At 45.1% G+C, this 16006-nt stretch overlaps 1 protein-coding gene and 1 non-coding gene across 3 annotated transcripts in view; both read right to left on the bottom strand.

Annotated features, from left to right (window-relative positions):
* The window catches only part of plekhm3 (pleckstrin homology domain containing, family M, member 3), a 94937-nt gene that overhangs the window by 40473 nt on the left and 38458 nt on the right, over positions 1–16006 (bottom strand). For both annotated transcript variants that reach the window (XR_010963472.1, XM_067988079.1), the window contains exon 4: positions 8117–8262. Coding sequence is in view for 1 of the 2 variants with exons in the window: in XM_067988079.1 (XP_067844180.1) it covers positions 8117–8262 (146 nt within the window). In the remaining variant the exon portion in view is untranslated. The remainder of the gene's footprint in view (positions 1–8116; positions 8263–16006) is intronic.
* On the bottom strand, positions 9556–9667 carry LOC137324081 (U6 spliceosomal RNA). Its single transcript, XR_010963487.1, has one exon. It is a non-coding gene; the product is annotated as a U6 spliceosomal RNA (small nuclear RNA).

Here is a 16006-nt window from a genome sequence, read left to right as displayed (position 1 = left end):
CAAGGCTCTATTTACATTATGCTCTCCTTCCTGGCCTCCCTCCACAAAAGACAACTGCGACTCAGAATACTCCTCACACGTACACAGAATTTACAGCACAGAAACAGGCCATTCGGCCCAACTGGTCTATGCCGGTGTTTATGCTCCACACGAGCCTCCCCCCTCCCTACTTCATCTAACCCTATCAGCATATCCTTCTGTTCCTTTCTCCCTCATGTACTGATCTAGTTTCCCCTCAAATGTATCTATACTAATCGGCTCAACTACTCCTTATGGTAGCAAGTTCCACATTGTAACCACTCTCTGGTTAAAGAAGTGTCTCCTGAATTCCCCATTAGATTTATGGCCCCTAGTTTTGGAACCTCCATCAAGTGGAAACATCTTCTCTATGTCTACCCTATCAAAGCCCTTCATAGTTTTAAAGCGCTCTATCAGGTCACCCCTCAACCTTCTCTTTTCTAGAGAAAGAGTGCACCCCCTGTTATGCCCTGCCCTCGCCATGACCCACTGGTTCCCTGAGCCGCATTTTATCATCATTTAAGCTTCTCGTTCTTGCCTTCGATTCCCTTCATTGTGCCTGACCCCACTCGACCAGCAGCATTGTCCAGAGGTATGTCCGTGAGGAGGCTCTGCACCTCCAACACATGCCTATTTCTCGTTCCTCACTCCCTTCCCTCCACCACGGGAGCCCGCTCCTTCGGCCATTATGCCCCTACTCTCTTTTCCGATTGCCTCCCTCAAATCCTGTGCCCTGTTCATCTCCCTTCCCACTTTCAAACGCCTCCTAAAGACCGTTCTGTTTGACCGTGCTTTCACCTCCCTAACCTGTCTCTCTCTGTCTCTCTTGCTCGACGTCCAATCATTATTATCCACCACCCTGTAAAGTGCTCAGAGACAAGTCTTTGTACCTGAGGAGCTCTATTGAAATGTTATAGGTCACCAGGAACGTTGGCCACTTGGGCAATCGTGGCACCGAATCCCAGCAAAGAAAACACCACCTTCAGGAGAGAGTAGGCAAGGAGGGGAAAAAAATGGTCGTCAAGAAGGGAGATGTTAACTTAAAAGAGATTTCATCAGCTCAGAGAGGAAAGAAAAGAACTTGGCTTTATATGGCACCTTTCGTGACCTCAGGACGCCCAAAAACGCTTTACAGCCAATGAAGTTCTTTTGAAGCGTAGTCACTGTTGTAATGTCGGAAACGCAGCAGCCAGTTTGCACGCAGCAAGGTCCCACAAACAGTAATGAGGTAATGAACAGATCATCTGTTTTAGTGATGTTGGTTGCGGGATAAATATTGACCAGGACACTGGGGAGAACTCCCCTGCTCTTCTTTGAAATAGTGCAGTGGGATCTTTTACATCCACCCGAGAGGCCAAACAGGACCTCAGGTTAACGCCTCATCCGAAAGACGGCACCTCCAACAGCGCAGCACTCCCTCAGTACTGCACTGGGAGTGTCAGCCTGGATTATGTGCTCAAGTCCCTTCTGACACAGAGGTGAAGTGCTACCCACTGAGCCACGGACTGATGCATAACTCTGATCAATGCACAGACTTCTTTTGTCATCCTGTCTCACTTTTTTCTGACATGTTTGCACACCCTGCGCCCTGCTAAAATGTCACTGTAACCAGTCACTCCATTCAAGCACTTTTTGTTTACATTTGTATTATTGGTCAATCAAGGCAGATTCACGGTGGGTGTTATATTATACTGCATTAATGTTACAACTGTCAAACAGGGATCAGAATGTACAGTCAAAGCAAACCAGGTCCAAGGCCCAACCCTTGAAAAAATAGCCACTGCCATTTAGAGCGTGTGGCCCTGAAGAATCCGAACCAAACTTTTTGTGTATTTACCTCCTCCCACACCTCACGTAGGGTTGCCAACCCTCCAGGATTGTCCTGGAATCTCCAGGAATTAATGATTAATCTCCAGAACATTGCTGCAAGCAATCCAGGCGAAAAATCACAGAAGCATTTAAAAAAAAGTGTTTTTTTCATTTTCTTTGAACATTTTTATTAGTTATAAAAATATCAGATATGGGGGGAAAAAGGCTGTGTGACTGACAGTCAAGAATCATCCAATCAGGTAATGAAGAGTCTGCTCGCTTTCCGATTGGTGGAGGAAGGAGTTTGGACATGGGCATCCAATGGGGAGTGTAGCGGCGGGGCAGTTGGAGGACAGGGGTTCATGTGATCAAACCTCCAGGAATAGGTCCAACCAGAGTTGGCAACTCTAACCCCGCGCCAAAAGTCTTTGACTCTTAGTGAGTTCCATAGTGTCTTTAGCTGAGAGGAGCAGATCAGAGCAGAGGGTGCGGGGGCCTTCAGGCAACAGTTCCGACAGAGTTCGAAGTGATGTCAGGAATCAGAAAGGGACGCAACACATGGGAGGCACCTGATTGGTAAGTAGGTTCAGGTGAATATTTCTACTATTCTACAGTAACTAAAGTAAAAAGAAAGGGAAGGTCAGCAGATCTTATAGCAAGTAGTGTTTTTTTTAGTGAATCAAGGTCCCTGGTGTAGTTAACATTCTCTAAATTAAGAGTAATGTAAAGGAGTAAACTCCTTGACGAAGGAGAAAGCCTCCGAAAGCTTGTGATTTTCAAATAAAACTGTTGGACTATAACCTGGTGTTGTAAGATTCCTTACATTTGTCCACCCCAGTCCATCACCAGCATCTCCACATCCTTAAAAGGGAGTAACTAACGAGCTTAATCTAAGGCAAGTCATGGCAGCAGAGCTCGCACCAGTGATATGCTCCTCCTGCACTATGTGGGAAGTCATGGACACTACAGGTATCCCTGGCGACTACGTGTGCAGGAAGTGTCCAGCTGCAGCGACTGACTAACCACATTTCGGAGCTGGAGCTGCAGGTGGATTCACTGTGGAGTATCCGCGATGCTGAGATTATCGTGGATAGCACGTTCAGTGAGGCGGTCACACTGCAGGTAAAGATTACGCAGGCAGAAAGGAAACAGGTGACCGCCAGGCAGAGTAAAAGGACTGGGCAGGTAGAGCAGGAGTCCTCTGGGGCCATCTCCCTCTCACATATACCGCTTTGGATACTGTTGGGGGAGATGGCTTATCAGGGGAAAGCAGCAAGAGCCAGGTTCGTGGCATCATGGGTGGCTCTGCTGCACAGGAGGGGAGGAATAAGAGTGGCAGGGCTATAGTGATAGGGGATTCAATTGTAAGGGGAACAGATAGGCGTTTCTGCGGCCGCAAATGTGACTCCAGGATGGTATGTTGCCTCCCTGGTGCTAGGGTCAAGGATGTCACAGAGCAGCTGCAGGGCATTCTGGAGGGGGAGGGTGAACAGCCAGTAGTCGTGGTCCATATCGGTACAACGACATAGGTTAAAAAAAAAGGGATGAGGTCCTGCAAGGTGAATTTAAGGAGTTAGGAGATAAATTAAAAAGCAGGACCTCAAAAGGTAGTGATCTCAGGATTACTACCAGTGCCACATGCTAGTGAGTATAGGAACAGGAGAATAGACCGGATGAATGCGTGGCTGCAGGAATGGTGTAGGAGGGAGGGATTTAGATTCCTGGGACATTGGGACCAGTTCTGGGGAAGGTGGGACCTGTACAAGCGTGACGGGTTACATCCGAGCAGGACCGGGACCGATGTCCTCGCGGGGGTGTTTGCTAGTGCTGTTGGGGAAGGTTTAAACTGAAATGGCAGGGGGATGGGAACCTGAGCAGGGAGACAGAGGAGGGGGAAACAAGGATAGAAACAAAAGACAGAAAGGGAAGAAGCAATAGTGGAAGGCAGAGAAAACAAGGGCGAAAAACAAATAGGGCCATAGTGCAAAATAAAACTAAGATGACTAGCAATCTTAAAAAGACAAGTCTAAAGGCATTGTGTCTTAATGTGCGGAGCATTCGCAATAAGATAGATGAACTAACAGCGCAGATAATTATTAACGGTTATGATATAGTTGCGATTACGGAGACATGGCTGCAGGGTGGCCATGGATGGGAACTGAACATCCAGGGGTATTCAATATTTAGAAAGGCAAAAAGGGAAAGGAAGTGGGGTAGAATTCTAAACTGCTCCCAATCCTCAGGCTTGCCGCTTTTTCTGGCAATTTTATATGTCTCCTCTTTCGATCGAATACGATCCCTAATTTCTTTTGTAAGCCACGGTTGAGCCACCTTTCCTGTTCTATTTTTGCACCAGACAGGGATGAATAATTGTTGTAATTCCTGCACACGTTCTTTAAATATTAGCCATTGCCTATCCACCGTCATCCCTTTCAGTAAAGTTCCCCAGTCTATCATAGCCAACTCACAGCTGTGAGGTCCTGCTTTTTAATTTATCTCCTAACTCCTTAAATTCACCTTGCAGGACCTCATCCCTTCTTTTACCTATGTTGTTGGTATCATAGTTGTTAGTAAAGGAGGAAATCAATGCAATAGTGAGGAAGGATATTGGCTCGGAAAATCATGATGTGGAATCTGTATGGGTGGAGCTAAGAAACACCAATGGGGCAGAAAACGTTGGTGGGGATTGTCTATAGGCTCCCAAACAGAAGTAGAGATGTAGGGGAGGGCATTAAACAGGAAATTAGAGACGCATGCAAGAAGGGTACAACTACAATCATTGGTGACTTTAATGTATAGATTGAGATTGGTCAAACCAAATTAGCAATAATACTGTGGGGGAGGAATTCCTGGAGTGTGTACGTGATGGTTTTCTAGATCAATATGTTGAGAAACCAACTAGGGAACAAATGATCCTAGACTGGGTATTGTTCAATGAGAAAGGATTAATTAACAATCTTGTTGTGCGGGGTCCCGTAGGAAAGAGCGACCATAACATGATAGAATTTCTCATTAAGATGGAGAGTGAAGTAGTTGAATCCAAAACTAGGCTCCTGAATTTAAATAAAGGAAATTACAAAAGTATGAGGTGCGAGTTGGCTATGATAGATTGGGGAACTTTACTAAAAGGGATGACGATGGATAGGCAATGGCTAATATTTAAAGAACATGTGCAGGAATTACAACAATTATTCATTCCTGTCTGGTGCAAAAAAAACAGGAAAGGTGGCTCAACCATGGCTTACAAAAGAAATTAGGGATAGTATTAGATCCAAAGAGAGACATATAAAATTGCCAGAAAAAGCGGCAAGCCTGAGGATTGGGAGCAGTTTAGAATTCAGCAAAGGAGGACAAAGAGATTAATTAAGAGGGGGAAAATAGAGTATGAGAGTAAACTAGCAGGGAACATAAAAACTGACTGTAAAAGCTTCTATAAATATGTCAAGAGAAAAAGATTAGTGAAGACAAATGTAGGTCCCTTACTGTCAGAAAAGGGGGAAATTATAACGGGGAACAAAGAAATGGCAGAACAATTAAACACGTACTTTGGTTCTGTCTTCACAAAAGGAGGATACATAACCTCCCAGAAATGTTAGGGAACCAAGGGTCTAGTGAGAGGGAGGAACTGAAGGAAACCAGTATTAGTAAAAAAAAAGTGCTAGGGAAATTAATGGGGCCTAATAATCTACATCCCAGAGTACTAAAGGAAGTGGCCCTGGAAATAGTGGATGCATTGGTGATCATCTTCCAAAATTCTATAGACTCTGGAACAGTTCCTACAGATTGGAGGGTGGCAAATGTAACCCCATTATTTAAAAAAGGAAGAGAAAACACAGGGAATTACAGAGCAGTTAGCCTAACATCAGTAGTAGGGAAAATGCTAGAATCTATTATAAAAGATGTGACAACAGAAAACTTAGAAGGCATTAACGGGATTGGACATAGTCAGCATGGGTTTATGAAAGGGAAATCATGCTTAACAAATCTACTGGAGTTTTTTTTTGAGGATGTAACTAGTAGAATAGATAGGGGAGAACCAGTGGATGTGGTGTACTTGGATTTTCAGAAGGCTTTTGATAAGGTCCCACACAAGAGGTTAGTGTGCAAAATTAAAGCACATGGGATTGGGGGTAATATACTGGCATGGATTGAGAATTGGTTGACAGACAGGAAACAGAGAGTAGGAATAAACGGGTCTTTTTCCGGGTGGCAGGCAGTGACTAGTGGGGTACTGCAGGGATCAGTGCTTGGGCCCCAGCTATTCACAATATATATCAATGATTTGGATGAGGGAACTAGATGTAACATTTCCAAGTTTGCAGACGACACAAAGCTGGGGTGGAATGTGAGCTGTGAGGAGGATGCAAAGAGACTCCAATGTGATTTACAGAAGTTGGGTGAGTGGGCAAGAACATGGCAGATGCAGTATAACGTGGATAAATGTGAGGTTATCCACTTTGGTTGTAAAAACAGAAAGGCAGATTATCTGAATGGTGATAGATTAGGAAAAGGGGAGGTGCAACAAGACCTGGGTTTCCTTGTACACCAGTTGCTGAAAGCGAGCATTCAGGTGCAGCAAGCAGTTAGGAAGGCGAATGGTATGTTGGCCTTCATTGCAAGAGGATTTGAGTACAGGAGCAGGGATGTCTTACTGCAGTTATACAGGGCCTTGGTGAGACCACATCTGGAGTATTGTGTGCAGTTTTGGTCTCCTTATCTGAGGAAGGATGTCCTTGCCATGGAGGGAGTGCAACGAAGGTTTACCAGACTGATTCCTGGGATGGCAGGACTGTCGTATGAGGAGAGATTGGGCCGACTAGGCCTACATTCACAAGAGTTTAGAAGAATGAGAGGTGATTTCATCAAAACATATAAAATTCTAACAGGACTAGACAGACTAGATGCAGGGAGGATGTTCCCGATGGCTGGGGAGTCCAGAACCAGGGGTCACAGTCTCAGGATACAGGGAATGCCACTTAGAACAGAGATGAGGAGAAATTTCTTCACTCAGAGGGTGGTGAACCTGTGGAATTCTCTACCACAGAAGGCAGTGGAGACCAAGTCATTAGATGTATTCAAGAAGGAGATTGATATATTTCTTAATGCTAAAGGGATCAAGGGATATGGGGAAAAAGCGGGAACAGGGTACTGAGTTAGAAGATCAGTCATGGTCATTTTGAATGGCGGAGCAGGCCCGAAGGGCCGAATGGTCTACTCTTGCTCCTATGTTTCTATGTCTTTTTTGTGTGAGCCAAGACAGGCTATTCAACCGTGGACAGTTACAGCCAAGACTGATGCTCTTCTCACCCAACATCCTGTGTACTTTCCAGCAGGAGTCGACAGATAGGGGGCTGGTTTTTCCCCTTCCCGACCAGAGGTATGGTGTAGCTTCACATTGGACCTTCTCCCACTATCCGAAAGCTCCAAAAATTCATCAAACGGCAAGTTCCCAATTTGAGCTGCGCGGTAGACAGACCAGGAGAGTAGGGCAGGAGGGGGTGGGGTGAATATGTCAACCTTTGCACACCTGCCGCTGGATGGCTCAAGAACACAGGCCCTGAAGATAGTCACCATCATCTCAGTTTGGGGATTGATGCATGGTGTGGCTACACTAAAATGGCACACTAGATACATTTGAAATGGGAGCAAAAGATAACCGTAGTAATTGGCACTGTGGAATTAACAGTGAAAAAGACTTGCATTTATAAAGTGCCTTTCACATTCTCAGGGTACCCCAAAGCTCTTCACAGCCAATGAAGTACTTCCCACAAACAGCAACGTGATATTGACCAGATCAATTGTTTTTAAGTGATGTTGTTTGAGGGATAAATATTGGCCAGGACACCGGAGAGAATTCCCCTGCTCTTCTTTGAAATAGTGCCATGGGATCTTTTACATCCACCTGACGGCAGATAGGACCTCGGTTTAACATCTCATCCAAAAGGCGGCACTCGCTCAGTACTACACTGAAGTGTCAGTCTAGATTATGAGCTCAAGTCTCTGGAGTGGAGCTGGAACCCACAACCTTCTGACTCAGAGGCAAGAATGCTACCCACTGAGTCTCGGCTGACAATACGAACAATCATTCACATTTAGAATCAGGTCATTTCCATCTGTACTTAGTACCAAGCATACTCATGAAAAGCAGGAGGGAAACCTACAGTAAAATAAGACAGGCTACAAAAATAGCTACAACTTTTCCTCATGCATTGCCATAGCTGTCAGCTTTATGGCTGCAGCGTCTTTGCCCATTGTGGAGTTCGCGAGCGGTTGTGAAGGAGTTACACACCTTGTGTTTTGCGGTGTCCCAGTTGTGAACCAGTCGAGCAGGGATCAGAAACGCATCGTCCACGTGACACGCTTGGCAGTAGTACCAGCCACTGTAGGCGCACACCTTGGCATTCCCATAGGACAGTCCCACCAGTCTCTGGCACCCTATTAAAAAAGTATATAGAATTCTTGGAATTGTAAATACAGTCCCCAGCATTTATACCATCCACGCTTATCATGTGCTGCCGCCTACATCGGACAAATGGTGTTAACCATGTCATTACCACTGAAGTCAATTATAACACATTAAGCGCCCTGGCTATTTCAGGCAGCTGCAGATCCAATGGTGGTTATCACTGTTATGATATTGGAGTATGTGGCCAGAGACAAGATATGGGAGGTGGAAGCTTTGTCATGTTAATGTTCACAAGTTGCCACCAGTCATTAGGACAATGCGTCAAATTTTGTCTGATTACGCTCCTGTCAAGCACCTTGGGATGTTGTACTCCATTAAAGGCGCTATATAAATGCAAGTTGTTGTTGTTGATGCTGTTAACTTTTGCACTCCTCCAGCACATTTCAGAGACCGGTATGCTGCACCAAAGCTTTCTGTACAATAAACACAATGATTAATGGTATCAGTTTTAACAATATTATTTAATTACCCTTTTAAGTGCATTTGAATGGATTAACTCAAAGCACTATAACAACGCATGCAGGACTTACTCCAATGTGGTGTCTCACAAATTACCATCTCCTTCTTATAGTGGGCAAATTGCGTTAACTAATGCACCCGCTTATAAGCGGTGGGGGCTGTATCACCAAATTAAATACTGAGGTAACTGACTGTTTAGACTGTTTAAAAATGGGAGCATAAATATAGGGTAGTAAGGTAGAGGCTATGATTTTTTTTAAAAACAAACAGCAACTATGTAAGGAAATGACTTCTGCTCAGTTACCTAAACAGTTTCATCCACAGTCCTCTGTAAGCACATTGCATCGGGAGGAAATTTGCATTTAATTTCCAAAAAGTCATGGAGATTTGCAGTGGTACATCATGGCATTTTCATGTTTTACCCGTTTTGTAAGGCGAGGGATGTTGCTGCTGGGGGTGGGGGGGGGGGGGGGAGGTGGAGAATGGAACTCTTTCTATTTTGGGTGCCCAGCCCAACATCAAGTGGATAGTTCACTCTATTGTGTCCCAGTGACGTGCTTCAGCCCCCAAACTCAGAAAGGCGCTTTTTCCAATTCCCGCACAAGTGGTCTCTAAGTGACGTTACCAACTAATAGCAAATTGGGGAGAGTTTTATGCTGCAGGACAATGCCCACTGGGAACTAGATTGCAACTGTCCAAACTCAGTTGATAGAAGAGCCCGTCAGTATAGGCTGGACTTCAACCCAGGACCCAGAGGTGAAAGGTCACTGTGCCACCCAATGTCCCCACAACCATTGCAACAGTAAGATATGGAACCCCTCATCAACTAGCAGCTCTTCCCCTCACAGGGGTCGTGCTGATAATCTCCTCTGTTATCATTCCAATTTCAGTAACAGTGCTGCCAAAAGCCAGCACCAGCATTTTTGAATGGAGTGGAGGTGCATATAACTGAGCACGTGCAGCAGAGCTCCATGGAGCCACTGTGAAGAAATCCTTGTGAAGGTGCAGCAGAACAGTGCTTGCACAGAGAATTTTCAAGAAACAATCTATTTGCAGAGCTACCCAATTCCAAAAAAAAAGTTCAGTGAGACCCTCGTTGGAAAAAGCAGCAACCACAGGCCCTAAGCTCCTCACTCCTAGCCTGACCTCAACCTGTAACAAACATTTAGTGCCCCAATAGATGCTTCCCAATTTTACTTAGGAGGGAGAGACAATGACATTTGGTAGTGAAAATCCCCCCCACTCCACCTCATCTGCCCTCCTCTCCTGAAGGCAGTGACTCAGTTAATACAGCACAGTAGGCCGCCACTCGTACCATCATGCCTGATAGAGCGATCCGATTAGTCCCACTCCCCCGCTCTTTCCCCGTAGTCCTGTATTTAAATGTGAGGCCAGCCTGCACAGTGTACAAAGTTAATTTTTTTTTAACTACTTTGCGCAAAGTCATCACGTATGCGGCAAGATATGATCGTCTGCTGGGATTTACATCCAGGACCATTGAGTTGGATAGAAAGTAGCTAGCATAGTCTGTGCTACATGTTCATCTATGACGATAAACAACTATTGCAACAGACCAAGAGGGTTGAGAACATTGCAAGAAAACATTTGAAGAACTAGTTTCCCCAAGCCATTAAAAGAGGCTCGAATGTTAGTTGCAGACATTTGTCTGCAAAAGTTTCATTACCAATGTTTTATTTATAGGCGAAGATTAATTGATTCGGGGGAGTTCTCCTTGGTGTCATGGCCAATATTTATCCCTCAACTAACATCACCAAAAACAGGTGATCTGGTCATTATCACATTGCTGTTTGAGGGATCTTGCTGTGCTGAAATCGGCTGCCGTGTTTCCTACATTACAACAGTTACTACACTTCAAAAGTATTTAATTGGCTGTAAAGCGTTTTGGGACGTCCTGCTATATAAGTGCAAGACACGGAGCATGGCCGTGGCTCACTGAGCATGTCCCGGGCCCACCGAGCGGGGCCATGGCCCATGGTGATGAAATTGACTCATGTTGGGATCTGGTATCACAGACCCTGCCAGCCTTGGGCACAAGGCACCATTTGTCTTGTATCAGATTGGACAGCGAGGGTTAGAAGACAACACAACTCTGAACTTCTTCACGGACTAGCCCTGTTCTAGAACATAAGAAATAGGAGCAGTCGGCCGTCCGGCCCCTCGAGCCTGCTCCACCATTCAACAAGATCATGGTTGATCTTCTACCTCAACGCCATTTTCCTGCACCATCCCCATATCCCTTAATGCCTTTAATATCTAGAAATCTATCGCTCTCTATTTTGAATGTACTCAATGACTGAGCCTCCACAGTCCTCTGGGGTGGAGAATTCCAAAGATTCACCACCCCGAGTGAAGAAATTTCTCTTCATCTCAGTCCTAAATGGCCTACCCTTTAATCTGAGACTGTGACCCCTGGTTCTAGACTCCCCAGCCAGGGGAAACATCCTCCTTGCATCTACCCTGTCGAGCCCTGTAAAAATTTTGTATGTTTCAATGAGATCACCTCTCATTCTTCTAAACTCTAGAGAATACAGGCCTCGTCTACTCAATCTCTCCTCATAAGACAATCCCAGGAATCAGTCTGGTGAACTTTCGCTGCACTCCCTGTCCTTGTGCGACACCTACAAGTTTGCACTTTCCAAGATCAGGAGCTGGGTCGTTTTTTTTTTCCCCTGCCCTCACCAGCCCAAAGACATTGTGAGCAACCACATGACACTCATTGATTGATTTCCTGCTTTAGAAAGCACAAACTTAAAAATGCAGTAACATCTCGCAAATCCAGGCTTAGCAATTAATGATTTTGTTTTCAGCAAGATTGTGAAAATGCTCTCATTAAAAACTACCTTACAAAATATTATTTTCACTTCTGTTCTCTATTGATGGTAATGGAAGTGTTTTAGTCTGTGTCAGGACACCACTAAGGGTGCTACAATTGACCTAAGCATTGCATCAACCTGAAACGTTAACTCTGTTTTTCTCTCCACAGATGCTGCCTGACCTGCTGAGTGTTTACCAGCATTTTGTGTTTTAATTTCAGCATTGCTGAGTTTGGGAAAGAGGCACAAGCACAACAGTAAGGGTTCCTGTCCCTTATTCGTCTTCATTGACCCCTGCTGAAAAGTGTGGGTGAGGGCAAGACAGGCTCAGCTGCGATGCCTTCTATGGAGAATAGCACAACAACACTCACCATTAAGGCTCAGACATGAATAGCGGCCCCTTGGGTGAGGCACCAGAGGTCACTTGGGGTGTCTGTGGAGTAATACCCTAAACAAGGGGTTACCGTCTTCAGGAGGGGAGGGCTGATCCCTCCCACCCTGTTGGTGCTGACACGAAGCCTCCAGAAAAACATTTTAAAGCTTGGAATAGTTGAGGCAAATAGCATAGATGCATTTTAGGGGAAGCTGGATAAACACACGAGGGAGAAATGAATGGAAGGATATGCTGATGGGGTTAGTTGCAGTAGGGACGGAGGAGGCTCGTGTGAATCATAAACACCAACACAGACCAGTTGGGCCAAATAGTCTGTTTCTGTGCTGTAAAATCTCTGTGATTCTCCGTAAGCACAGCTGAACGAGTATTTATCCACCTCACTATTCTTTCAACAACATCGTGCATATATATAGCGCCTTTAACGTAGTAAAATGTCCCAAGGTGCTTTACAGGCGTGTTATCAGATAAAATTTGACACCGAGCCACATAAGCAGATAGGACAGGTGACCAAAAGCTTGATCAAACAGGTAGGTTTTAAAGAGCATCTTAAAAGGAGGAGAGAGGGGGAGAAAGGGAGAGGGTATTAGAGAGGGAATTCCAGAGCTTAGGGCCTAGACAGCTGATGTTACGTCCGCCAAAGGTGGACCGATGAAAATCAAGTGCAAGAGGCCAGAATTAGAGGAGCGCAGAGATCTCAGAGGGTTGTAGGGCTGGAGGTGGTTACAGGGATACGGAGAGGCAAGGCCCTGGAGGGATTTGAAAACAAGGATGAGAATTTTAAAATCGTGAATTTGCAATTTATTATTTCAGGCTGGAACAATACCACGGGGCCTTTCTCCCTTTGTCAGTGTCTGTCCTTCTTTTTGCTTTAGGCTGGTAAAACGCACCTGGGCGGAATGAGTGTACGATGTGTGCACAGCATCGTCAGCCAGTGTCATGAGGGGTGACAAAGTCCAAAGAAATAACCCCTCCCCCTTCTAAGCTTTGCCAGTGTAAATAAAATAAGCAAGGCAAAAACACATGGCTGACCGTTGCCACAGAAACTACGCAATAATAGAGATAAAACTAGGCCTCGATAAAGAAAGTGACAAGTAGGTGACAAAGCACTACTGAATGTAGATGCCAGAGATAGAGTTTAACTGTTTAACAAACATACGAAGAAGCTTTGTGTCTTAGTATTAGTACCAAGCCAAGAGATCTCAGATTCAAGTCTAGTTCTGTTCTGAGTTAGCTGATCACAGCTGTGATAGCAACTGGCCTGTCACTACAGATTGCCCTCAGCTCCCCGCCCCATTGCTACCTCCGGACTAGGAAGCGGAAAAAACAAAACATACAGCCACAGCTCCCATTTGTGGCTGCTAGCCAGGGCCCTCTTGCCAGTAAGTGGACGGTGAATGAGGACAGCGCTCTGCCCAGCTGCGCTAACCATCACTGTCAAACTGCCCGACAATGCTCACTCGTGAAGAAGGGCTGCTTGGGGCGGGAGGGGGTGGAGGGAGGTTACTGGAGGGGCGTTGGGGAGCAGGGGTGCTAAATTGGTCACTGGGTTGGCACACGGACGCACCACGGAGTGTTGGGACGTGAATCCGTACCTGCAATTTCCCACATAGTGGCTTCTTGTGGTCAGAAAGCCCATCAATTAGCAAGGTGCTTTCCTCCTGGTGCCAGGTTTGGGGCCCCGATTTCATAGAATCGTACAGCACAGAAGGAGGCCATTCAGCCCTTCATGCCTGTGCCGGCTCTTTGAAAAAGCTATTCAATTGGGCCCATTCCCCTGCTCTTTCCCGTTTCAAGTAATCCTATCCTATTTGAAAGTTATTATTGAATCTGCTTCCACTACCCTTTCAGGCAATGCATTCCAGATCGTAACAGTTCGCTGCGTAAAAAAATTTCTTCTCCTCTCCCCTGAGTCTTGTGCCAATTACCTTAACTCTGTGTCTTCTGGGATTTGTTAGAACACAAAATCTGGAGTGCGGCACTGTTTGATGTCCTGTCTGCCCTCTCGGGTGGACGTTAAAGATCCCACAAAACTATTACGAAGAAGAGCAGGGGAATTCTCCCCGGTGTCCTGGTCAATATTTATCCCTCAACCAACATCACTAAAAAAAGATTATCTGGTTATTATCACTTTGCTGTTTGTGGGATCTTGCTGTGCACAAATTGGCTACAACAGTGACTACATTTCAAAAGTACTTCATTGGCTGTGAAGCGCTTTGCGGCGTTCTGAGATTGTGAAAGGCGTTAGCGAAATGCAAGTCTTTCTTTTCTTTCAATGGTGAAAACCTATTTTTAATGAAAGTTCCTAATTAAAAACCCTCCAGTGTTGATATTGATAGCTCCACCTGTGTATTCTCTGCGGGAACAGTAAGCAGTGGGACACGGATATCTGGAGACTAAGGGCTGACAGACAGGGTTGCTTCACTTGACTTTAATCCCTTGAACAAGATGGGCATCTTCTAGGCTCCACAGAAAAAAACTCTTAAAACACAAAAAAAATGAAAGAACCTGTGTCACATCAGTAAAAAAGATGAACCACACAGAGCACATCAATGATTGAGCACATTCAAAGGACTCATTCCTGGAGTTAGCTTCCCCCTTTTAACCGCTGCTACCAGGTACTGAGGGAAAAAAACACCCACTTTGAAAATAGTTTTAACTCTATAGAGGAAACAAAAATGAGGGAAAAAAAGTTAATTACATAGAGTCTACAGCACAGAAACAGGTCAGTCGGCCCAACTGGTCTATGCTGGCGTTTATGCTCCACATGAGCCTCCTTCCCACCCCTCTTCATCTAATCCTATCAGTACCGGCAGTTGGATCCTGAGAAGAGTGTCCCATCCATGACATGCTGGTGAAGTCTTTACTTTAATGTGAGCATTGGGATCGCATCTACTTATGGTAAATTTGTTCTGATTTGCTACAATATTATGGAAGCTTTATTCGCAGCTACTGGTTAAGAAACATGCATCATGAATGGGACACCAAGTTTAAAAAAGGTGCTTCTGTTTTATTGGGGAAGTGACAGTGGTAATTGTACAGGTGCATTTACACTAGGGGAGTGCAGCCAACAGCAGACATGCGGCTCTTCCTTCGTTTGACACACTGGGAACCCATGCATTGTACACCCACAGAATCTGTCAGATTAAGACCTCCTGCCATACTATACATGGATAGTATTACTGAGGTATAACAACCGTGTATATCATATACATCCCAGTCTTTCTGATGAAGCGTTAAACCGAGGCCCTGTCTACCCTCTCAGGTGGACGTAAAAAATCCCATGGCACTATTTCAAAGAAGAGCAGGGGAGTTTTCCCCGGTGTCCTGGCCAATATTTATCCCTCAACCAACATCACTGAAACAGATTATCTGGTCATTATCACATTGCTGTTTGTGGGACCTTGCTGTGCACAAATCGGATGCTGCGTTTCCTACATTACGACAGTGACTACACTTCAAAAGCATTGGGGCGTCCCGAGGTCATGAAAGGCTCTGTATAAATGCAAGTCAGCCAGTCTTTCTTTAAAAAAAAACCCCGTATATATTATACACTAATACATTCGGTGCTACTGGGTATAACACCCCAATATATAGTGTACACTCAGCGTTATGGAGATACAACGCTCTTGTACGTGTTTAATAGCTCAAATTATTCCTAAAAGTATAAGTACAGGTAAGTGTCCATGGATAAATCCACATACAGTGAATGGAATTGAATCGGACACACGGATTGTACACGCCGTGGTAGGGACTAACCTTGAAATCAGTACGTCTTCATCAGTTGGAATGTGTTTATGACTATTAAGGTTCTTATTCAATACAGATCACAATCTAGTGTATAACGGTCAGCAGCCGATTCCAGACGCCTGTTCATCAGCTATTCTAAAGTGACATTGTTCTTTCTGAGTGGATAGGAAAGGAAAGGGCCGCCCCATGATGCCTCAGCATTCCCCTGGTCACCACTTCACCTTTCGGGAGTTTTGGGATTGTTCTGCTTCGACTAACACAGATGTTGCAGGATTCCTT

The sequence above is a fragment of the Heptranchias perlo genome, chromosome 7 (genome assembly GCF_035084215.1).
Source record: "Heptranchias perlo isolate sHepPer1 chromosome 7, sHepPer1.hap1, whole genome shotgun sequence".
Classification (NCBI taxonomy): Eukaryota; Metazoa; Chordata; class Chondrichthyes; order Hexanchiformes; family Hexanchidae; genus Heptranchias; species Heptranchias perlo.
Note: the sequence above shows the minus strand (reverse complement) of the source record. Positions and strands in the feature narration are given on the sequence as shown.